The following is a 26520-nucleotide window of genomic DNA, read 5'->3' on the forward strand; positions in this document are numbered from 1 at the left end:
ACGGGATGCACAGTCCAAGGTCAAGGTAACAATAATCCATAGGAAGAAACGCTCAGAAATGACAGCCAGGAAAGTCAAGACTTTGCACTGGTGTGGTGGGTGGAAGTGGTTTATATGTGTGTGTGTGTGTGTGTGTGTGTGTGTGTGAATGAGATACAGGGGTGTGTAGTCAGCGCAGTGCAGGTGTATGGTGTTTGGTGTAATCAGTCCAGGGAGGTGCATGATTGGAAATGTAGTCCGTGATAACCCAGGGAGTGCGTGGCTAATCGTGACGCATATGGCTGAGGAGATATAGATTTTAACAAATCAAAATTATTCATGACCTCCAATGCAAACATTAGCGATTAAAGACATAATTGATAACTAATTGGTACAGCAAACAAGGGTCTCTGGTACTGTTTTATATTTGATCATTTATAAATGATTTAAATTAAATTGATTATGAGCATGTGCATTGAAAAATCAAATGCATGACTTGTACGTAATTATAAAAATAATATAAATGTAACTATAACTGTTCATATAATGCAGTATAGGTCTATATATATATATATATATATATATATATATATATATATATATATATATATAAATTTTAATAGAATAGCATAATATTCTAATAGAATATTAAGAATTTAATAGAATGTAAATTTTATAGAATAGTAATACTTACTATACTTACGTATAAATGGGGCTGTACTTCATTATAAGCACGTACTTCATAGAAAGTGTTACCGACATTTTTTTAAATAATATTCCAGTCACTCTTTTCCCTCAGTTATATTCGATTTTGAAAATATGTAGCTTTTCGCATCCCAAATGTCCATATGTGGGCATCTTGACCAGGCCGTAAGACAAGCTAAATCACCTTAGGCTGGTTTAAGTTTTTTTGTTTCTTTAAGTAGGCATTCTATGTGATTCTTCAAGCTTCCCATGATTTCAAAATATTTGTTTAACAATTTTATTTTCCAGGCCCTCACTTTACGGAATTCCTCTCCATTCAATTTGGTGATAATGCCTCTGTCGCTCTTGTTTGCAAGGCAAGTTGAATGGGAATGATTTAGCCCAACCAAATAGAACGTCTTGGACTGACTGATGATATATTGGTGTTTTCTTGCATGTCCGACCACTTTCAGGTGGCTAATTTGAAGAAGGAGTCTGCGTTTCAGTGGTATAAAGACAGTGTAGAGGTGATTCCTGAGGTGCCTGCTGACTTGAACTCAGGAGTCTGCAAGTTCGCCATAACTCATGTGAGCACTTCACTTCATAAACACTGGAGTTAGAACTTGTTTATCTCAAAGGTTTTTAATTGGACATCAAGCGGTTGTCCGACATATAGTTCCAAAATTTCTTATTGTACAAAATTAAACCAAAAAGCCATTTAACACATTGAAATTTATATTTAAAAAATTGTTAACCCAAATATTATATCCTGTTATTTAAAATTTCCAGTGAATACATAAACAATAGTAGAAAAATTATCTAAAAGCATAACACATGGAATAAGCACTGGGCCAATATTAGTATTATCCATTAACATAAGCTAAGTGACAGAATTTACTTAAAAAAAAAAAAACTTTGATGCACAGCCGGAAGATTTTTCTACTTCTCTCTTAAAATGCATGGTATCTTAATATTGCAGTGCTATATACCTGTGTGTATATGGCTAATTATTGTGATATATTATTAGCATTTACCATTGTTTTTTCCATGCTGCCCTCAGAACGAAGAGACTAGTGACCCATTTTCGGGTCGTTTCCACTAGTTAAGTCAGTAACAGGCAGCATTTGTGTTTGTGTTTTCTGTAATCAAAGTTTAAAATATATCAGAAGTGTATTGAACCATACTCAATGTTAAGTACCATAGCTTAGGTTATTTAAGTAAACAGACAAATAATCCCTGCTGGACTGTTAAGGGTAATTGTTCTAGGGTTTTTTCCAGTCAATATTCTTCCCATTTACATAAACAGCTTGTGCAACCTCAATAAATTCAGCAAAGCTTGATGCATGACAAATTTATACTGTATTTGCTATAATCGCTCCTGACATCTTATGAAAAATAACATAAGAACATTTCACATGAGAAATAACCTTAAGAGCTTTTGACTCCCAAAGGATTGAAACCAGAGGTGTGAATCAATTGAGTGCTGTAGTAATTTTATGTAATACTGGTTATTCTTTTACATTTTTTGTCAAATGTATTTTCGCACAACAATTTGAAGTAGCTATAAATTACTCCCAAGACAATGTAGCACAGCAACTGTTCTGCCAGTAATGCTCTAAAAAAAGCATCACTCAGGTGGCCTGTTTTTGTGAGATGCTGAATTTTTTTCTTCCATTTTTTTTATCCTGGTATTCTAGTTCTCCAAGAAGGATGTGGGACTATATAAAGCAACCATCACCGATGACAGAGGCCAAGATGTGTCACAGATTGAAGTTTCTGGCAAAGGTACCGTCTCTCAGGAATGTCTTATCAAATATAGAAAAATGTAAATGTGTGCTGGAAAATGTTCCATAACATGTATTAAAAATGTATTTTTTGTCACCCACAGCTTTTGATGACATCATAAATGAGCTCAGTCGTATCTCTGGTGTGTATGACATGTATCATTGTGCTCGTCATTTGGCTCTCAAAAGCCTGTATGTCTTTCCCTCTGTTAACCCCAACTGATTTTCAGTCTTCTTTCACCCCTCTCTCACCTTCTCTGTCAATGGAGTCTAACATTTAAATGGGCTAGAAATTCAATTATGAACTTTTTATGTTTCCCCATAGTTCATTTTTAGTGTTGGTCTAGCAGTCAGGGTCTTGGTGAGGAATTATATGACTGTAACTCTAGACAGATACTCTTATGTCTAAAAAGTGTATCATGTTGATCTGCTATTTAAGTGAATGAAAATATATCTAGGTGATTTTTTTTTTTAAGTACATAATTAACCATATTAGTAAAGCCACCAAAAGAAATGCATGTATACAGTAACTACAGTAGATATAATATTAAGCTATTAATTCACAAAGTTTTAAAAATCTTAAGAAATTTTGGTTGCACTTTCTTTTTACAATATGTGCATTTACATGTACTTACACTGTACTTACCTAAGAAAATACTGGGTAATATAAGGTAACTACATGGGTAAAGGTTAGGTTTGGGGTTGGTTCAGAGTTAGTACCTAGTTATTACCTAGTTATTACCCAGTTATTGCGACTACTATAATAAGTAAATAGTATGTACATGGGGAACAGGACTGTAACTTAAAGTACTACAGAAACTTTTGACTGCTAAAATACATAAATATAATTGAAACATAATATATATCATTTTTTTCCGAACCCCGTAAGGTACTGTCTATCCATTTATGGTGTTTTCCAAGTGGTTTGGAGAATTGATGGATAGATGGATGGATATTATTTTTTAATTATAGTAATGAGAATTTGGGAGGGAAATTTGCTAAATTGACATGGACATAATGTCACAATGCAAAATATATATTTATATATACTTTTTACTGATTTTGAGGTGAAATATGTCCACGTTCTTGACCTTTTCCGCATATTTTCACATTCAGTTTTTTCTTTTATTCATAATCAATGTGAACTTACAGCGGTTGACCAACTCGATGCATTTCTACCCCCTCAGCTCAGTTTCTATTCTCAATCTTTATGATGAAATAAATTACCAACATGTTTTTACTGCAATTGTGACAAGAACAGTTGTTCATTTTAGTTGAGTGCACTTGCAAATCTATGTATACACAAAAATAGAAGCTCCACTGAAACACGTGGTGAATATCAGCGATGCAGCTTTTTGTCCAATCAACCCCTGTTGGTAAATTTTAAGATCTCTTTCCTCCTTTTTTGACCTGGACAGGATCCAGTGCCGCCGAGTTGACAATTCAGTGTACTGCGGAAGGCATTATGATTGAGTGCCATATGAAATATTACACCGAGGAGATGAAGATCCATTGGAAACAAAAGTATGCACATTTTCAACTCTTTCTTTAAAATATTTCCTATAATAAAAAAAGATACACAAATAGCCCAGAAAATTAAATGCACATGCCTCTTCATGTCCTCAGGCGTGACAACAACACTACATGTAAACATGAACTTCAGATTTTGGTCTATAATTTTGTGTTGTTTTAGTATGAGGTGTACAAAAAATAATAATTATTGAACTACAAGAAATTACAGGAATAAAAGTCTATCTTGTTCCACGCTCTGTTGTCGACACAAAACAAATCATTCTGATTGCAGTTGCCTAATGCTCTGCCCTGGAGGTGATTCAGAAGCATGTGGAATACTAACATAGAGAGAAAAGCCTTTTCCTGCTCGCATGGGCTCTGTATTAGCATTTTGAAGTGGCTATTCTGGGTCTTTCCCCCCCGTGTTGCACGTTTTGAATCTTACGCAAGGCAGGTATTAATACAGGGGTGATTTCACATTCAGTTGCAACACAAAAAAAAACACCCGCCATGGGTAATTTTACTCTAGGGACAAGCTAATTTGATGCTCCACTTTTAAAAAAGGCATGTCTAACATTTAATCTATGGAAAAATGAGCAAACAATTGAGTTTAAAAAGGGATTACACAGGCCTTCATTGAAACATTTTAAAAGCATTGATGTGCATGCGCTGCGCCTGCACATGGTCATATTGGTTTTGTAATTCTCTCATTGAGGAACAGATATTTATCAGGTCTCTGTGGATTCATTTGCTCTTTGTGCTTCAAGGGAATCTAAAATCACTGCATCAGAAAGAATGCGAATTGGTGGCAACCCAGCAATGGCAACTTTGGAGATAGTCGAACCTACTGATAAGGATAAAGGAATGTATATTATTGAGATTGTGGATCCTGAGAAGACACACACTCGTACCCTGGACCTCTCTGGACAACGTGAGTTGTTTGGATGTGTCATTCTTTAATACTGCTTTCTGATCATTTTTAAAGGCATTTAATAATAGTTGACCTAAAAACCTTCTGGACATAAAACTTCCTCCTCTTTAATCGTAATGGCTTCAGAGTGGGTCGTAAATAGTCACGGAAAACTAAATTATGCCTGTTTTAGCATAAAACAACCTTGACTAAATATTATAAGTGGACCTCAAGGGGAAAAAATTAATTCAAAATGTATGATGCCTTTAAAGGAGAGTATTTTGGAAAAGAACCCTGTTATATTTGAACTTAATTATCTAGTGAAATACTTTAAGAACAGCTCAAATAGTTTTCAAATCACCTCCAATGAAAAACGCCACATCAATACTGAAGACTCATGTTTTCAAAGTGATTTTGTCTATTTTCAGTCTTTTTCACTCCAAAATCCTACAACATATTTGTTATATTACAGCTGCACACACAGGAAATGTATTTAGGGAAATCCAGGGATGAAAAAATGCCATCATAATATCAAAGTTTATAATATATATATATATATATATATATATATATATATATATATATATATATATATATATATATATATATATATATATATATCAAAGTCATAGTTTCAGTTAGCCAATAAACTGTGTGATGACAAACATAATCAAGGGCTGGTGTCTGACAGGTCATGCAATTTGCTGAATGGTGACAGTAATGAGTAGGGGAAGAAGAGCTATTTCCAGCGAAGCAGGAAAACAATGCTATTAAAATAATGAGAGCTGAATTTCTTTTTATGCCGTGCCTCCGGGACAAGACGCGGCAAGTAGAGACACAGTGCAGTTTTTCTTTAAAAAAAAAATTGTATTCATGTTTTATATGCTCTTAACTTTTATTATTTTTTCCTGTTTTCCCCCCTTTAGTCTACGACAACGCCTACGCAGAATTCCAGAGACTCAAGTAAGATAACTGGTGCATCAGGCCACCACATGGCTTTCCACGTCCTAAATGTTTTGAGATGCAAAGCATGTGAGCTGAACGTTAGTGTTTGGATAAAATATTATGGTCTGCTAATGAACTCAACAATGCTATTCTTCTTTTGCCCTTCAGAGCTGAAGCATATGCTGAAAAGAGTGAGTATACTCAATCACTCCCTACACTCTCAGGGGTCCTGCTTTGATATGTAATTATATTCCTAAAGTTAACTTTGCAATGTTTTCTTATCAGATCGTGGCAAAGTGGTTGGTGGTCTTCCTGATGTTGTGACTATCATGGAAAAGAAGGTTTGTTCAAGCTTATTATGTGTGAGCCATAACAATATGAAAAAGGGATGCAATGCATAAAGAAATTGGAATCTGATCTGACTTTCCTTTTGAAGAAAATCATGTCAAAAACCCCACAAAATGGACACACACGCACGCACGCGCACACACAAACACGCACGCGCACACACAAACACACACACACACACACACACACACACACACACACACACACACACACACACACACACACACACACACACTCATAAATTTTGTTGTATGAATAGATGAACATGCAATATATCAAAAGAAATTAAAGACCCTAGCTTCATGCATTCTTTTTTAATCAACACGTGAATGTGGATAAGTTTCCTAAAAAAGAAAAGCAATGACCGCTAAAGGATTTTTTTCTTAGTAAAAAAATCCCTACGACTCCCCACACCCCACCCTCTGAGGAGGGTGCTGAAGCACAAGAGGTTGTTAAGCACTTACATCAGGCTCAGATACTGGACTGATAATATGTGAGGTGTGTCGCAATAGTTACGACCTGTCATCTGATAGGTTCAGTACAATGTAGAGGGCTGCATTGGGATTGGGGACCCAACACAAATCTCGCGGTAGCAGGTGAGAGTGGGTGACTTCAATGAGTTGATGACGTGTATTGCAGGTGACCTTTTATACTCACGGGTGCTCTGCTTGTGACATTATGGACTGTTGTCAACCAATAAATATTAGCGTGAACATCACGCCAGGTTTCACATAAGACACCTCTCACTCTAATGGCGTTCCCCATAGTTCAACTCCATGACGCAGCTCCTCGCTCCCATTCTCAGGGGAGACATTTTACTGAATAATTTATAGTCTTTACTAAAAATATAGACACAATATAGATTGTTTCAAATCAGCTTTACAGTGATAATAGGAAATAACAGTAACAGAGATTGTTTTGGCTTTACCTCAGCTCTAGGATAAAGTTATTGTCCAGCTAAAGTTAGTTTTGATTGATTGATTCACTTCTGTTGCAAATATCATTAGTTATTAACTTAGGGGCCGCTTACACGACACTGTTCTAACAGAGAGCACTCAACACGCTCCGACCCGCTCATCTGCACAAAACAGTGCCTGGTGGCTCGAGAACGCAAACCCTGAAATAGATTCCAAGGTGCAAGCCTTTGAAAAGTTTTGAAAAAAAGGTTATCTCTGCACAAACCTCAAAAACGCAAACCCGCTAAAACGCAGGTGGTGCGCACATGCACATCAGTTGTTGAGTCTATAGGTATGTGCTTTTGAATATATATATATATATATATATATATATATTTATATTTATATTTATATTTATATTTATATATATATATATATATATATATATATATATATATATATTTATATGTGCCCAGGCGTGTAGTCCTTCTTTACAAACCAACCCTCAACCAACTACTTGTCTGGCCTTAAAAATTTATAATAAACAATTATTTATCGCTTCCATGTAGCCATGTGAAACGAAATTATCCCGCCAAAGTTTTATCTGTACAGAGGTAAAGGGAAGGGAAAGAGGCCTTCACAGGGGAGAGACTAGTTGACACTTCAGGACCGCGTTGTCGTCGTGTCCAGGCGCAGGTCCTTCATCAGATCTGGATACGGCGGACTGTGGTAAACCTCGGGATAAACAGAGAGATTAATATTAGTGTAGACGCAATCCTCCTTATGATGTAACAAGTACATCAGGATTTATGGGATGTGTTCCTGGTTCCGGCTGACCTAATCTATGCAGCCTAACATTAAATTATAGAAGTCTATAATGTGTTATGTGTATGCTAGGTCAAAGAGATGTGTTTTTAGTCTAGATTTGAACTGACAGAGTGTGTCTGCTTCCCGGACAATGTTAGGAAGACTGTTTTGGTGCTAAATAGGAAAATAATCTACTGCCAGCAGTCGATTTAGATATTTTAGGTATTATCAACTGCCCAGAATTTTGAGATCGCAATAGACGTGAAGGACTACAATGCGTTAAGTGCTCTCTCAAGTACTGGGGAGCTAAACCATTTAGTACTTTGTAAGTAATCAGCAATATTTAAAAATGTATACAATGTTTAATAGGGAGCCAATGCAGTTTTGGCAGAACCGGGCTGATATGGTCATACTTCATGGTTCTGTTAAGAACTCTAGCTGCTGCGTTTTGGACCAGCTGTAGTTTGTTTATTAAGCGTGCAGAGCAAACACCCATAATAGCATTACAATAATCTAGCCTTGATGTCATGAACGCATGAACTAATTGTTCTGCATTTGTCATTGAGAGCATATGATGTAATTTAGATATATTTTTAAGATGGAAAAATGCGGTTTTACAGATACTAGACACGTGACTTTCAAATGAAAGATTTGTAGCAGAGAGCACACCCAGGTTCCTAACTGACGATGAAGACTTGACAGAGCAGCCATCAAGTGTGAGACAGTATTCTAGGTCATTATGTGAGGAAGTTTTGTGTCCAATAATTAGAATCTCTGTTTTTTCAGAATTAAGTAGTAGGAAATTACCAGTCATAAAGTTTTTTTATATCAGCTATGCATTCCATTAATTTTGTGAATTGATAAGTTTCATCAGGGCGTGAAGAAATCTAGAGCTGAGTATCATCATCATAACAGTGAAAACTAATGCCATACTTCCTAATGATATCTCATAAGGGTAGTATGTACAGAGTGAACAGCAAAGGTCCTAGCACTGAGCCTTGTGGTACGGTAGGCGACGCCATACTGAACTTTTGATTGATAAGACACCTCTTCGTTTACTGCTACAAACTGTTAACCATCAGATAAGTATAATTTAAACCATGCTAATGCAATTCCACTAACACCAACATAATTTTCGATTCTATTTAAAAGAATGTTGTGGTCAATAGTATCAAATACAGCACTAAGATCGAGTAACACTAATAAAAAGATACAACCACGATCGGATGATAAGAGCAAATCATTTGTGACTCTAATGAGAGCTGTCTCAGTAGGATGGTACGGTCTAAATCCTGACCGAAAATCCTCGCAGATACCATTTTAAAAAAAAAGGAACATAGTTGTGAGGATAGGTAGATTCGAGATCGACCTGTAATTGATGAATTCTGAAAAAAATGATTCTGACCCCTTGTAAATGTTACATGTTTTTATCTGGTTAATTTCACTGATTTTAATGTGTTATTTAATCCTACTTATTTTTTATTAGTAATTTCCAAATTCACTGCCCTTGTTTAAAACAAGTTAATTTTATTAAATTAAAAGTAATTAGAAAAAAATATGTTTAATTTAAAATTATGGCAAAAGATTACAAGCAATATTATTATTTAAATTTAACACATTAGAATTGAGTAATAATTAATCAAAATAATTCCTTAAAAGTTAACCATTTTCAAATGAGTAAACAGAGAGACTGATTGGTCGTCTGAATAAAATGACCCCGCCCCCTTGACACTGTGATCCAGAGCTATGTTCAATACAAAATCCCTATGCATTTTAAACAAAAATAACAGACAGACGTCAAAGAAGAAGTAATAAGTCTTTATTTTTATTGCCATCATTGAAGATACCTGATGTTAACAAGCAGAATCACTGAAGGATTTGTGTCACCATTATGGAGATTAGTGTTTGTTTTAGTGTGGCGCTTGACCCTTAACTATTCAGCTTTAGATTTTTGATTGACTGCTGTACCTGACTGAGTCATAACAGCCAGATGAACAAATAGAAAAGATAATCTGATGCCGTTGGTTGTTATTTAACAACCATTAATTCACAATAATTTAACTTGAATCACTGAATTTTATTTTAACTGCAGCATGCTTTATAATTGTCACCATTATGGAGATTCACAGGCTGATTCTTGAAAAAATTTAGTAAATTCAACTCATAATAATTTAGCTAAATGTATGAATATAATTAATTTGAAATTACTTATAAAATATAAGTAAAACCAATTTACAAAATATAAGTACACTTAACTTAAAAAATATATCTGGATTTAGATAATTTTATTTCGTGCAACCCCTTGACATAATAAAATTAAGTAAAATCAACATAACATTTTTTTCAGTGTAGGATCAATTTGGGGTTTTTTTTACAAGCGGTTTATTCATAGCCAGCTTAAAAGTTTTTGGTACGTATCCCAATGACAAAGAAGAATTAATGATATTAAGAAGAGGATCTATGATCTCTGGAAGTATCTCTTTCAATACTTTAGTCGGTATAGGGTCTAACATACATGTTGTCAAATTAGAGGATTTAACAAGTTTAGAAAATTATTTCTCTCCTATACCAATGAATTAATCAAAATTTTCCTCAAAGAGACTACAATGCACTGCCTGATGCGATACTGTAGTAGATGGTTGCATAAATTGGGTGTGTCACATTTATTGTCAAATTAATGTGCAAAAAAACTCGGACCAATTATCACTAACTTTACAGAATAAAGTTAGTGATAATTGTGTTACGCCAGTGTTGCATAGGTATAATTTTCTCCCTGATAGTATCAATCTTGTAATTAAAGAAGTTCATAAAGTCATTACTGCTGTGCTGCTTGGAAACGTCTGGGCTTGAAGCTTTATTTTTCGTTAATTCAGCCACTGTTTCAAATAAATTCCTAGTGTTTTGTTTACGAGATACGAGATTAGATAATGATCTGAGATGTCATCGCTCTGCTGTAGCATTTCAACGGCATCAACATTGATTCCATGTGATAATATTAGATATTAGAGTATGATTACGACAATGAATAGGTCCTGACACGTGTTGTCTAACTCCAATAGAGTTCAGAATGTCTATAAATGACAATCCCAATGCATCTTTTCTGTTATCTACATTAGGGCTGGACGATATGGCCAAATTTTATATCACAATATATTTCTTAATTTCGGTCGATACGAAATAATTCCGATATCATATGAACAATATAAAAGCCTCAGAAAAACTGCCGAGAACGCCCACAACAGATGTCTGTACCTATCTTCTGAAAGATGAATTGGCCAAGTCTATGAAACCTGCTGGAGTCATTTGGTACTGCACCATTACAAACTACATGAAACAATGAAATAACCCATCATAACAATAATATTCTCTTCTCAATACCTGCTACAAGACTATGGAAGCATTTGGGTAGCAATATTCAATTTGAAATGTTATATGCAAAATGACAATGCAATATGTAAAATGGCAATGCATTTCTGTTTTTAAATTTACATTTGCCATTACATTTGTGCAACGTTTGGTGCAAAATTAAAATTCAATTATATAATTTACATTTGCCATTTTATACACTAGTTTTAATATGTAAATTGAATACATATTTTAACGCTTTATAAGTTGCAAAATTAAAATATATTACAGATATGATTAGATATGTTTAACATTTTCAAGCAAAAACTATAGCAAAATGATCATTTAAAAGTTATTTTTCTTAATTGCATTTACACTCACAGTTAAGACACTTGCGATTGCATTTTCGTTAAATGTCCCGTAATGAATGTAGCAAAATTCAATGTGCAAATTGAAAATGCATTCCGAGCCGATCACGCCACCTCCCGCCCTGTCAATCACTGCGTGAAGTTTCGCTTTCTTAGATATTAAAATCATATGTATTGGTTATTCTGAGGTCACTCAGCATCCCCACATGCTCCAAATTCACGCAAGTGTTGTTTGTGCTGCTTCTATCGGGTGAAACTGCTTCAGATGCTGGAACAGATTTTATGTTTTCCCGCTGCTAGTCGGCACCACTCTCCGGCACATGTTGTAGCGCGCTGAAACCTGAAGTTTTGAGATCTCAGCCGAAACACCACTGAATTATTCTTTCCTCTCTTATCAACTAGTTCGTCTGCTTTCTCCTCACTTATGGAAGCTCGTTAAGTCACATTTGTATTGCGGTCAGGGGCGCTCATTCTGTAGCTGGAACTTGCCACGTTGGAGATCAGCCTACTCCTGCTGAGCACTGGCACGAAAGTAGGCAATTGTGTTCTGCTCTTTCTGACGCCTGCGCGCCTAACGTCAGTCAGTGACAAATGCTGTATATCGAAATATCAAAAATGTGTTTAAAAATCATATCACCGTTATCGAAAAAAAAATATTGCGATATATATTGATATTGAATTATTGTCCAGCCCTAATCTACATGTATATTAAAATCACCAACAATTAGAACTTTATCTGCAGCCAGTACTAACTCAGAAAATCAGCAAATTCTTTGATAAAGTCTGTATGGTGCCCAGGTGGCCTGTATACAGTAGCAGTATCTCAAACGTGATTTATCATTTATACTAGATAGTGTTACATTAAGCACCAACACTTCAAAATAATTATATTTAAAACAAGACTTCTCAGTAATTCTGAAGATATTACTATAAATTACAGCAACACCTGCCCCTTTGCCTTTCAGACAAGGCTCATAACAATAATCTTGGGGGGTGGACTAATTTAGAGTAATCGTCTGGTTTTAGCCAGGTTTCTGTCAAACACAGCACATCTAGGTTAATTAAAATCTGTAATCATATCATTCAAGTGCTTTTGAAGTAAGGGATTGAATACTAAGCAACTCAAGCTTTATCATTTGTTCATCTGTATTATATCTGTTTTTTATTTGTTGAACATTAATTTAATTTTTACCCTTAAATGGATTTGTGTTTTTTTTTTGTATTTACTGACAACGTAAAGCATGCTCAATTATTGTAAATGAGTTTTTTATGAATGAATGGCTTGCTCTAACTGTTGCTCTTTCTTCGTCAACAACACGCTCTTGCACCCCCTGCTGGTGAGGTTGACTAACAGCAGATGGAGATTATGCTCAGTAATCTACTGCTTTTCCTGCAGTTCCTGGATGTCAACGTTGAATTTACTGTCGAATTTGAACCACTGAGTTTGTGGAAGCGAATTTGCAAAGCGAAATAAAATGGACAGAAAACCGCCTGTTGAATATTATATGTTGTATTTTTAATCAGTTTGAATATTTTGGAAGTGAAATATGAAAGGTGAATATGGATTATTGAAATTTTACTAATGAAAATGTGTTTGACATGTTTTGAATTTAAATATTCACAGCTTAAATATTCAACCATGCTAAATTTCAGCCCATAAAAATGCAAGCCCTAAAAATACAATGCATTAAAATACAAGCAGGGTTAATGCAATGCACTTTTTTTTTAAGTAGTACAATTCAACATGATTTTTGTTTCAAAAACATTTGGCATTATTTTACTTCCATAACAGAGTCTCTATATGATGATATCTAGGCGAAAGAGTCTCTATGTAATGGGATTTATCTGACCTCAGTGACGTGAGACAGCAGACGGTCGGTTTAGCCAGTCTGTCTGATTAACTGACCTGAGCCCCAATTCATGTTTGGGCTCTTAGACTATGTGCCATACAGGTGCTGGTCATATAATTAGAATATCATCAAAAATTTGATTTATTTCAGTAATTCCATTAAAAAAGTGGAACTTGGATATTATATTCATTCATTACACACAGACTGATATATTTCAAGTGTTCATTCCTTTTAATTTTGATGATTATAACTGGCAACTAATGAAAACCCCAAAATCAGTATCTTAGAAAATTTGAATATTGTGAAAAGGTTCAATTTTGAAGACACCTGGTGCCACACTCTAATCAGCTAATTAACTCAAAACTCATGCAAAGGCCTTTAAATGGTCTCTCAGTCTAGTTCTGTAGGCTACACAATCATGGGGGAGACTGCTGACTTGACAGCTGTCCAAAAGAAAACCATTTACATCTTGCACAAGGAGGGCAAGACACAAAAGGTCATTGCTAAAGAGGTTGGCTGTTCACAGAGCTCTGTGTCCAATCACATTAATAGAGAGGCGAAGGGAAGGAAAAGATGTGGTAGAAAAAAAGTGTACAAGCAATAGGGATAACCGCACCCGGGAGAGGATTGTGAAACAAAACCCATTCAAAAATGTGGGGGAGATTCACAAAGGGTGGACTGCAGCTGGAGTCAGTGCTTCAAGAACGCACAGACGTATGCAAGACATGGGTTTCATCTTTCAGCACTCTTGAACAAAACACAGCGTCAGAAGCGTCTCGCCTGGGCTAAAGACAAAAGGGACTGGACTGCTGCTGAGTGGGCCAAAGTTATGTTCTCTGATGAAAGTAAATTTAGAATTTCCTTTGGAAATCAAGGTCCCAGATTCTGGGGGAAGAGAGGAGAGGCACAGAATCCACGTTGCTTGAAGTCCAGTGTAAAGTATCCACAGTCAGTGATGGTTTGGGGTGCCATGTCATCTGCTGGTGTTGGTCCACTGTGTTTTCTGAGGTCCAAGGTCAACGCAGCCGTCTACCAGGAAGTTTTAGAGCACTTCATGCTTCCTGCTGCTGACCAATTTTATGGAGATGCATATTTCATTTTCCAACAGGACTTGGCACCTGCACACAGTGCCAAAGCTACCAGTACCTGGTTTAAGGACCATGGTATCCCTGTTCTTAATTGGCCAGCAAACTCACCTGGCCGTAACCCTATAGAAAATCTATGGGGTATTGTGAAGAGGAAGATGCGATACGCCAGACCCAACAATGCAGAAGAGCTGAAGGCCACTATCAGAGCAACCTTGGCTCTCATAACACCTGAGCAGTGCCACAGACTGATCGAATCCATGCCACGCCGCATTGCTGCAGTAATTTAGGCAAAAGGAGCCCCAACTAAGTATTGAGTGCTGTACATGCTCATACTTTTCATGTTCATACTTTTCAGTTGGCCAACATTTCTAAAAATCTTTTTTTGTATTGGTCTTAAGTAATATTCTAATTTTCAGAGATACTGAATTTGGGATTTTCATCAGTTGTCACTTTTAATCATCACAATTAAATGAAATAAACATTTGAAATATATCAGTCTGTGTGTAATGAATGAATATAATATCCAAGTTTCACTTTTTGAATAGAATTACTGAAATAAATCAACTTTTTGATGATATTCTAATTATATGACCGGCACCTGTATAGAGAAGAGCAGCACCATCCCAGGAGGGATGAATACCGTCAGGTCTGCCCCAAAAACTTTTCCAATTTGCTATGAATTCTATATTATTTTGCAGACACCACTTAGACAGCCAGCCATTGAGTGAGGACAGTCTACTAAGTATCTCATCACTCCAGCGAACAGAAAGCGGGCCAGAGCAAATTACAGTGCCTGACATCATACTTGCGAGTTCACAGATCTCTTTAACGTTAATTTTAGTGATCTCCGACTGGCGAAGTTGAACATCATTAGTGCTGACGTGTATAATAATCTTAGAGAATTTACGATTAGCATTAGCCAGCACTTTTAAATTTGCTTTGATGTCAGGCGCTCTGGCTCCCGGCAAACATGTGACTATGGTGGCTGGTGAGTCTATTTTCACATTCCGTGTAATAGAATCACCAATAACTAGGGCACATTAAACAGGATTCACAGTGGTTGTTTCACTGAGTGGGGAGAATCTATTTGCTATGGTAATCGGAACAGAAGAGCAGTGTTTTGTCCCGCGACTACAGCGTCTCACGGTCACCCAACTGCCCTGCTGCATGGGCTCTTCTGCCGGAACCGAACAATGTACATAGTTCACTAAGCTAGTCGCATCCAAAGCAGTATCTAAAGCCCTTGCACTCTTACTATCCTCAATTAAAGTTTGGATGCATGTCTCTAGTTCTGAAATGTTCTCCGTCAGCCTGACTATCTTCCTTCATGTATCACATTTAAATCCCTCATTGCTGACAGAGAATGTTATACTATACATGTGACATGAAGTGCAAGTGACAATAACAGGAGAGGGCATTACTCACCATGTTTGTTGACTATCAAACAACTGTGGCGAGTAGGATCAGACTCGTAAAAGGCAAGACGGCAAGCACAGATGGCAGGTTAACAGGCTAGCGAGGTACTAGCATGTTGTGCTAGCAATAACGATTTATTTAAAAGCTAGCAATGTCAGATTAATGTGATTGGCAATATTAGACAATATCCAATATATGTTGATGAGTAAGTTAAATTTAGCAAATAAAACAACAATGAATGATAGTAAATAGAGATTCAAAACAGAAAGCTATACGGAGCTTACAGAGACAAACCAAGGCACGCATGGCAGACAGGAGAAATCGATCAAGTAAAAATTATTCAGGTAAACGAATCAATGATCCTTACAGTTCATTTTGCCTGTACAGCAGCTTTAAAAGAAAATTGTGTCATTGTTCAGATCCTCATTTATTAAATTAGTTAATTTCATCTACAAAGTGTATTACAGTAGTAATACAGAAATGATTCTGCCTGGAAAGGTAGTCCCACCTCAAAATAATTATTTAGACAACTTTATAGCTCCAATGATAAAAGGTTGTTACTGAATAACTAATATAAATGCTTTAGCAAAATAAGATAATTACTTTTCAGTTTGAACCCTCTGAGATGCTGATTTACTTGAAGCTATAGACCTCTATATAAACTTAATCAATCCTGCATTAACGAACTAATTCTGCAGTTCCTCTTCAGTCGGTCAGTCGACGACTAATAGGAATCTCGCTAGAGAGGCCAATCTACTTCGAGTGAAACTAAACAAGCCAATGCACAATGGCGTGGAATCATTTGCATCAGCTGCGCAGCCTCGCAGCATGGGTATATAACGATAAGCTGGTACGATTGCACTTCAGCTTTTTGCTTCGGAGCCAAGCACTTTGATGCCTCTATTGAGTTTTGAGACTTCAAACGAGCCTTTCTGAACCTCTCCTTCCCGGTGCGTGCGTGACAGCATAACAACGCGAGCAGTCTTTTTTTCTCTCTCTCTCTCTCCTCTGTCTTTTTTGTTTTAAAAAAAACAGCAAACAAAAAAGCTGTTGTAACAGCTGGTAAGGTGCGCCTCAGAGAGCCCAAAGGCTGTTTTCACAGCTGGTAAGACCTGCCAGCGAGAGAGAGACGGCGCACAGACAGGTGCACATTCCTGTCTGTGTTTGCAGTGACTGTTCCCCTGCGTGCTTCAGCACCTGTGAGAGCAGTCCCTAAAAGAGCTTGCACAGATAGTTTGCGTCTTTTTCAAGATGACGTTCTATCTGTGTGTTTCTGGATCTGGTCATTACCTGGGGTCATGGGATGGTCACAATCGCTGCCTCGTGTGTCCGGGCCTCGAACACGCTGAGGCAGTGTTCGTGGATGAGTCATGTACCCATTGTGAGAAGATGACAATCTCGGAGCTGTGGTCTAGACTCTTGTTCCTGCAAAGGGGCTGAGTCCCCGTGCCTGTGCCTCGTTCCAACCCTCCCCAGAGGGTTTCTTCGGGCAGTGGCGCCGGAGACCTGAGGATCACGGTGAGCGCGCTTCCTTCGGGGAACCAACCCCCTAGAGCCCTTACCCCTCTCACACTCCGCAGCCAGCTGAGTTACCCACCGAACATGCTGGACCATCCTCGAGGTGTGTACCAGTCGATTCCTTTGGTGCTCCCCGCGACGACCAGATGTCGATCGGTGCATCGGAGGGTGGGTCAGACATCTCCGTGGACAACGGCTCGGAGTCGCTGCCTCCTTCAGCTGTGCCAGTGGTGCCCGAGTCGGACCCAGAGATGATGGCCATGCTTTAACAGGATCGGGCTTGAGTGGAACCCTCCACCATGTCCCGAGTCCTTGAGGCTGGAAGATTGGTATCTTGGGGTGGCGAGCGCTGGTTCTCAACAGAGGGCCCCGGAGAGCAGTGGGGGGAGAGAATCCTCACCACTATCATCTGCCTCTTCTATCGCCAGAGGGCAGCAGTGTGCGGTCTGAGAATCCCACGAGCCACCTCCTGCCCCATGGAACCAGGTAAGTGTTGCACAGCATACTCAGACCCCGCTACGGGTCGCCTTCCAGAGAGAGCTCGGCTAGGCAATTCAGTTCGCCTGGCGTTCCCCTAAGTTTCGGGCCATCCACTACACTACTATGAAAGCAGCCAATGCCCATGTCTTGCGCGCGGAGATCGCAGTCCTACTGGCGAAGGACACGATAGAGCCAGTCCCTCCAGCCAATATGAGGTAAGGGCACTACAGTCCCTACTTCATTGTACCCAAGAAAGGTGGTGGTGGGTTACGACCGATCTGTGAGTTTTGAAACATAGTCTCCACAAACTACCGTTAAAAATGCTCACGCAGGGACGCATTCTCAAATGCGTTTGTCCCCGAGTTTGGTTTGCAGCAATCGACCTGAAGGACACGTACTTTCATGTCTCGATTCTTCCTCGACACAGGCCATTTCTGCGCTTTGCGTTCGAGGGTCGAGCATATCAGTACAAAGTCCTATCCTTCGGCCTGTCCCTGTCCCCTCGTGTTTTCATGAAAGTCACTAATGGGGCCATTGTTCCCATGAGAGAACAGGGCGTTCGCATCCTCAACTATCTCGACGACTGGCTCATACTAGCACACTCTCGAGATCAGCTATGCGAACACAGGGACCTCGTGCTCAGGCTCCTCAGCCAGTTGGGTCTTCAGGTCAACTGGGAAAAGAGCAAACTCTCCCCTGTGCAGAGTATCTCTTTTCTCTGTATGGAGTTGGATTCGGTCGCACAGACAGTGCACCTCACAGAGCAGCGCGCTCAGTCAGTGCTGAACTGCTTGAACACATTCAAAGGCAGGATGGCGGTCCCACTGAAATTCTTTCAGAGGCTCCTGGGTAGGGATAGGAAGGTTCTTCTTCAGAACCGGTGCCCGGTGAACCAATTCCTTGGAACCTTTAGTATGCCTGCTTAACAATTCCGCTTATCGGTTCCGCTCGTTGCAAATGTGTCATGACGTCACACACACGCTGCGTTGTTTTGGTTCAGAATGCAGCAAACATGGCATCGAGGCAGAAGCGCTCTAATGTTTGGTTATATTTCACGCGAAAAGATGACAATACGGTCACTTGCAAGTTGCAACACTTGTAAAATTTCCATTTTGTCAAAGGGGGAACTACCTCCAGTATGCAGAAACATTTGGCCACACAGCATGCAATTCATTTGACGCGAGTGTGAGTAATCAAAAATGCTCCAACTACGTTAAAAGCCTACATCTGGGCACATTTCAGCTTTTATGAACAACCTGGTAAGCACGACCTGGAGAAGACACGCGCTGTGTGCGCTCATGTCACGCACAAATAATCTGATTTAAGTATCCACACCCGATTACAAATTACAATTATTCTGTGTTGTTACGCGTGATTATAAATGGATGATCGTCACCTTCAACAGCGGACTCGGCGATAATTGATGCACGCATCTCTAGGGTAACATTAAACACTGATGAATGACCGCTTCTTTTAAATGAACATTTCTTTAAAACAAAATTGATTTGACAATTTCATTTTCTTAATGGCATAAACAGACTTTAGTCCCATGAAACTTAAACTGGAATATCACGCTTTCTGTCACTGCGATTTCCCGAACAGGCAAACACGCACACACACACACACACACACACACACACACACACACTCACACACATCACTTTTGAAGTAAAATTGAAAATTGAGGTTGCAGTGCATCGTAATGCACCAAGATATCGAATTGAACTGAATCGATGACATGATAATCGTAATTGAACCGAACCGTGAGACCAGTGTAGGTTCACACCCATAATACTCTGTGCTGTGTCTTCTGATCAGATATTAAAGCGAGTTAATACAAAAAAAAAACAAATTTGTACTTATTCCCTTACCCAATGAGAATCAATAAGAGAATTGATAAGGAATCGGATCGATAAGCAATATCGATAATGGAATCGGAATCGTTAAATTCTTATCAATTCCCATCCCTACTCCTGGGGCATATGGCAGCGGTAACCCCGCTATGCCTGCTTCATATGAGACCGCTTCAGCACTGGCTGCGGGCAACACTGTAGAGCTGCGGGCTGGGCGACACCTGATACGTTCGCTAGATATTATAGCCTACGTGTAGAGCCGGTCTCCTTCCGTGTTCTCACCCTAAACGGGTAGAAGCACCGAGGGGTCCGGCTCTGTCGGCTTGCTGCACCCCAGTGTGCACCCTTATTACTCCAGAGTGAAAAACCTGTCGAGTCCTCCAACATCCTCGGCCCAGACACGGTGGAGCATCCGGGGCCAGGCCTTTATCCGCTGAATCCTTGAGAACCGGATCTGGGCTGGGTCCCATATGTGTGACCCTACGGGGATCCCATATGTGTATATTCTCCACGGCTGCTCCTTACGGAAGCCTGTGTCTTTCCCTTGGGCTAAGTCACCCATTATTAATATGTAGTACAACCTTCGGTTGATTATCACGGAACAACAGTGACAGATTCACTCTTTGTAAGCCTCCTCCTATTGTCCTTCCAGGCAAGAAGTGGTAGAGGCTTACACAGGGTGCTGGATGGGGTGCAGCAGCTGTGGCCCTTTGGTAGGGATTCCTATTTGTCGGTCCTCGACGAGGCGCCAACTGACTGTAGAGGAATGTCTCGGTTATATACTCTACTACCTGAAGGAGGGAACGGAGACCCCTCGTCTCGTTGCCACATCTGTTGCCGCCCGCCGGGACGGCCAGCTTATCAAGCTTGGCCCTCAGCAAAAAACTGAAGTGCAATCGCAACAGCTGCTCGTTATACCCATGCTGCAAGGCTGCGCAGATGATGCAAATGATTGCACACCAATATACATTGGCTTGTTTAGTTTCACTCTAAGTAGATTGGCCTCTCTAGCGAGATTCCTATTAGTCGGTCCTCGACGAGGCGTCTCTGTTCCCTCCTTCAGGGAACGAGGGTTACCATATGTAATCGAGACGTTTTTATTTTAGATTATTTTAAGTTGTAAAGTGAGTTAGCTATATTAAAATTTAGCTTATGGCTTTGGCTGGAATTATGTTCTTCTTAGAGCTCAAAAGTGCCACATATGGTCATTACTTAGAGCTCAATAGTGCCACATAAACAAAAGTTAAATCTGTGGTGAAAAATGGAAATACAGTTTTGCCCTAATTGAGAACCATAGGATTTCTGTAGTGATACAGAAATCACTATTTTTAAGCTACCTTAGATAAATCTTCCAGACCAATCAATCCGCTTCAGCAACGTGTGTTTATCAGTATGCATTAGTTCAGTAAGTCAGATTGTGAACACGTCTGTTCTTCTAACGGCAGGCAGGGTGATTTGTGGAGCAGCATTTAAAAAATAAAATGTGTTATGTAAGAACTTGTAGCAAAAGTGCATCTTCATGTGTACAAATATAAAACAAGTTGTTAATCACAATTGTACACTCATTATATTAATTGCATATCTAAAGCTAGCACTATGAATTTGGTCCACCTAAATTTATGGTTAGGATCCACTACTATGTCCATCATAAATACCTTACTGTAACTGTCTCCGAAGTGTGCTATTATAAACTGAGCAATGAGTCAACGTTACTTTCTGTGATAATCTAAATTATGCCTTAAGTGTTGTCAATAGATCTTAACTTGTATTGCAACTGGAGCATTCCTTTCAGACGCCCATGGAGGGCTGTAGCCAACGCATTAGTGATCTGTGTTGCTGCAGGCATTCGTGCCGGTGAGTGTCGTTCTGCGGCTCTTCTCTTCAACCCTGGGAGTGCGCATTGGAGGGCGTCATACTCCTCCGCTCCCTAAGATCCATGTCCATTGTCTTCTGCCTCATAATCCATTGCTTGCTAGCAGCATGAATCCAGCTTGGGGAATATGGTGTATTCTGACTGTGAAAGGATATTGGTGGGATTATGATTCGCCTGAATAGTTGATGCCGGAAATGCCCGGCATCCTTTTCTCTTTCAGATCAAATAGACATAGCAGGTCAGTGGCTCTCAGATCCATTAAAGGAAAGATGAGGTGAACTCATGTGGGAAAAAAGACCTTTCACGTGTTGACCTGCTGAGGTCATGTACTCTGGTTTTCCAGTGAGAGCTCCCCACAGGGCTTTGGCCTTACTGTGTATTTTAGTTTTTATTGAGCCGTTTTGTTGATACCCATTACTGTGAAATATGTCATGTTAACTGGAAAAAATGCAACATAAATCTGAAAACAAAGTTAGATTTATGTGCACTTAAAAAAAAGTGGGGAATTTCTACCTATATGGGTACAAAGGCTTATCATTACCATCTTTGTAGAGGCTAGAAACTTTCTTCAGAAATATATTTCTCACCATACATGTTTCATTGAATTAATAATAATTAAAAACAAAAGGTTTCCGAAAATGTATATGGCCACTTTATTAATGATAATCTCCCTATATTCATGTGAATTAATATCATTAAAGGGATACATAAGCATTTTTAATTAGTATCTCACCATCAGAATATCGTACTATCATTCGGAATTATGTGCATCTGCTTATTGCAGTTATGATTTTTCTCATATTTATGCCGTTAGTGTGATAATGACAACATGCTTCCTCTGAGAATGTTTCGTATTAAATATACGTTTATCAAATCTTTCGTTTTGTTTTTTATTTTTTTCAGACTCTGAGTCTGACCTGCACAGTCTGCGGTGACCCCAAACCTCTGGTCAGCTGGTCTAAGAACGATCAAGAAGTAGAACCCAGCGATCAGTACGTGATTGCCATGGACTCGGGCAAATTCGCCAGCCTCACCATCAAAGGCGTGTCCCTGGAAGACTCTGGCAAGTATACCATGACGGTGCAAAACAAGTACGGTGGCGAGTCGGTTGACATCGTCGTCAGCGTGTACAAACATGGCGACAAGATTCCAGAAATCAAACCCACACCCACGCCCAAGAGGATCATGCCTCCCACAGGTCCGATTGTACTTCCCACCACCAAGGCTGCCACCCCTGCTCCTGCTGCGGCCAAGTCCCCAGCTCTTCCCCAAAATGCCAAATCCCCCACTCCGCCCCGCGGCATGAAGTCTCCCACTCCCACCAGGAAGAAGTAAAGGCCTAGCTCTTTCATCTAATTTGCTCCAACAGCACAAAGACGGCTAGATTTACATTTCCACTAAGCAATATCAGTGTTTGCAAGGCAGCAAAATAAATTTGAGTTTAGGTTTTGGTTTGATGTAAACAAAATGCCGCTATCATGACACTCAGTACACATCTTGATTTCTTTCAACTATACACATAAATTTACATAGTTGATTATATGGGTATAAATCAGTAAAGGTAATGCCATTTTTCTAATGTAATTTTTTTTTTCTGTCAGCATAATATGCACAGACATGTATAATAAATAATTCATAGTTTCGTTGCCCTAAAAAGTGTAAAAAAAATTAGCTGCATCGCATACTGTCTGTACATACTACATTTGGTTTGAAACTTACTTCATGACCATGAATAAGGGCAATCGTTTGAATAAGAGTATTAGGGTATTAACGTTTGACCCTGTGTTGCTGTTTGTTTGAGCATCCTGACCAGCCTTATTCAGCAACTTAGGCACAACCAATGGTGTGAGTTAAGGGGATGGGGGTATCTGTTCATCTTACCAATGACACAGAATTTACACACTCTTTAAATACACCAAGGAAGGCAAAACCAATTGAAATTCAGTATGCAAATAAGACTTTGTCAGAAATTTATGCAAATAAGACTTTGTCAGAAATTGGCTAAAGATGATCTACAAAACATCTGTACGATAAGCGGTTTGGGCTGAACGAATTGCAAAAGTTTAATTCTTAGGTTTTGAGGTTTAGAACAAACCCACCAATATAAAAATTCTGGCTCATACCAATAAGCTGTTCACTAATTGATGTTATAGCTGATAACCGAAAAATAGCTGAATTCTATTTTGCGTTAAAAATTATTAATCAAACACTGAAGTAAAATCAAAAGTTCTTTACAAGTGAATTTAGGCATCATATTGTATTTGAAAGTATGAAAGACTAAATTGTTAGTGTTATTAAACATTCACTTTAAGTAAGCGTTAGAAGATGGCAACATTTACATAAAAAAAATAGATGAAAATGAACATGCACAATTAGGGGTGCATTCAGGTTGACTTTTTCAATGGCTCTCTCTTCAGTGGCTTTTTGCCATTAAGATGACTGGGGAAAATATGTCCCAATCAACATGAATTCAGCCCTACAGTACATACCCAATATTGATCAAGAAAATATAAATAAAATCTGTCAAAACAACAGATATGTTGTGCATCTCTTCAACATTATGCTGCCTTGCAAGCAGTAATTTAACTATAGTGCACAAATAATAAAAGTACAATAGAAAAGTAGTATTTTCCTCCCAAAATGCTTTGTCATGTTGTAAAATGAGCAAGCATTTAGTATGAAAAGAAAGAGAGTAGGAAGTTATATTTAGTGCCACGAGAAAATGTGCAAAACAGTTTGTCATGGGTTGCCAAAGCTGAGTGGGACCCTAATGATTTTGGCTCCCTTTTGCTTGGGGAAAAAGCTTTGATGTTAATTTATTAAATCTCTGTTTAAAAGCTGTTCTTTTAGTTAGCAACTAAAATCCAGAGGCTTTTTTGCTTTCTCGTGTGGATGGATGGCCTAAGAGTGCAGGACCTCCACTTAGCCCCCAGCAGCCCATCAGCGCTCCTCTCAACCTCATCTCACATCCTTGCCTTTTTCTCCTGGTATTGTGTTAATAAAAGAGTTGGAAATCACTACCAGTGTCGTATCTGCCTTTACATTGTACACAAACACACACACACACACACACACACACACACACACACACACACACACACACACACACACACACACACACACACACACACACACACACTTATTGTAAAATATGAATGCGATTAGAAAAGCTACCGCCACATCTGAAACGCATCAGCACTTTTCTTCGGTTCTTGGGCCAGTTGTACTTCACAAATCATTTCATGTATATGGAACACCTAGCTTGAGGTGTTTTGCTGCCAAGAATGCACTGCTATACTTCCTTATTCACAATGCATGACGTGGCAATTTGTATTGCCTGGCAAATATCCAATCAGAACCACTTTTTCTTCTTTTGAAATAAATGCATTTATTTTACAGTGGCCACAAAGTATTTGGACACTTAAACCACTCTTTGTTGCATTACAGTTTTTTTCCAACTGCTTACACACGTTTTCAAAACTCACCTTTTTTCAAAACTCTACAGACAATTCCCAAAACTGCACACACAAAATCTCCTTCAAAATGTAAAACTGGATTCAAAATGCCATAAACACATGTCAGAATGAAGCATTTGCATCAAATGGTAAAACTTCTTTCATAATAGTAAATGTTTGGATTTATATACCATGTAAACACTGTTGTTCTAAATCTGAAGCTCTTTTGGTTTTTTATAGGCTTAAATATACATTTCAATACAATGTTCTACAGTGAAAGTAATGTGCTGAGAGAGGTAACAAGTACACTGTAACACCAATGCAATGTAGAAACAGAAAATATTTATTAGACAAAACATTACTGTTGGATACAGTAGCATTCAACAAAACCATAAATATATGTAAACCAAAAGTATATTTTTTAGAATACAGTAAAGAACACAATTGTGTGTATGGGGTCCCGGTGGGGCAGTCCAGGAATTGGTGGGCGGGGCAGTCACCAGTGCTAAGCTACGCTTCATCTCTTCTCCGGGCTGGGTCTGGCCACAATACTTCATCCACATTAAAAGATAAGTTTTCTCTTGCCAAACATCGAGGGAAGTATCACCTAGCATGGCGTATCCAACCATGGACAGAGGCAACCTCTATGTCCCCACATGCGTCCACCATTGCCTGGAGAAGCTGCATGCAGGCATTGGGTTGGCGATCATACACTTTCCAGCGCCAGGCTGAGAATAATTCCTCTATGGGATTTAGAAAGGTGAATATGGGGGTAGGTACAAAAACAACAAATTGTGGATGGGTGGCAAACCAGTTTTGGAACAGAACAGCCCGGTGAAAACTTACATTGTCCCATATAACCACAAATCTAGCAGGCACCTGATCTGGATCAGGAACAAGCATTGTGTAAATTGCATCCAGAAAAGTGAGCATATGGTCTGTGTTGTACTGTCCCAGTGTGGCATTGCGATGGAGGACCCCGTTTTGAGTGATGGCAGCACACATAGTTATATTACCCCCACGATGTCCAGGGCATAATTGCCCTCTGTCCTATTACATTTCTTCGCCTGGTTTTGGTGAGGTTGAAGCCAACCTCATCCACATAAATAAATTCATGGCGAATTACTATTCCAATACTCTCTGTAACAGACAAAAGGATATACAGATGAGTAAATATGGTATGTCTGAAGTACTGGAAGTAGTGTTGCATATCTCTACAAAGTCATGTCGCAGATTCTTGACTCTGTCAGAGTTTCTCTCAAATGGCACCTTGTAAAGTTGTTTCATCGTCACTTGGTGCCGTTGGAGGATGCGTTGTATGATCGACAGGCTTACAGCATTGATGTTGTTAAATATGGTGTCATTATTCAAGAAATTATTTCTTATCTCTCGAATCCTAATTGCATTGT

The 26520-nt window shown here is 38.8% G+C and overlaps 1 protein-coding gene across 1 annotated transcript in view; it reads left to right on the forward strand.

Annotated features, from left to right (window-relative positions):
- The window catches only part of myom2b (myomesin 2b), an 84347-nt gene extending 59674 nt beyond the window's left edge, over positions 1–24673 (forward strand). The window contains exons 27-36 of the mRNA XM_077218022.1: positions 973–1040; positions 1137–1250; positions 2361–2448; positions 2552–2590; positions 3866–3971; positions 4727–4890; positions 5796–5832; positions 5983–6005; positions 6100–6155; positions 22560–24673. Of these exons, the coding sequence (XP_077074137.1) occupies positions 973–1040; positions 1137–1250; positions 2361–2448; positions 2552–2590; positions 3866–3971; positions 4727–4890; positions 5796–5832; positions 5983–6005; positions 6100–6155; positions 22560–22991 (1127 nt within the window). The 3' untranslated portion in view covers positions 22992–24673. The remainder of the gene's footprint in view (positions 1–972; positions 1041–1136; positions 1251–2360; positions 2449–2551; positions 2591–3865; positions 3972–4726; positions 4891–5795; positions 5833–5982; positions 6006–6099; positions 6156–22559) is intronic.
- Positions 24674–26520: the final 1847 nt, after the last annotated feature.

This window comes from Siphateles boraxobius, unplaced genomic scaffold (assembly GCF_051911475.1).
Source record: "Siphateles boraxobius isolate OS27281-9 unplaced genomic scaffold, OSU_SipBor_1 12, whole genome shotgun sequence".
In the NCBI taxonomy this organism is placed as follows: Eukaryota; Metazoa; Chordata; class Actinopteri; order Cypriniformes; family Leuciscidae; genus Siphateles; species Siphateles boraxobius.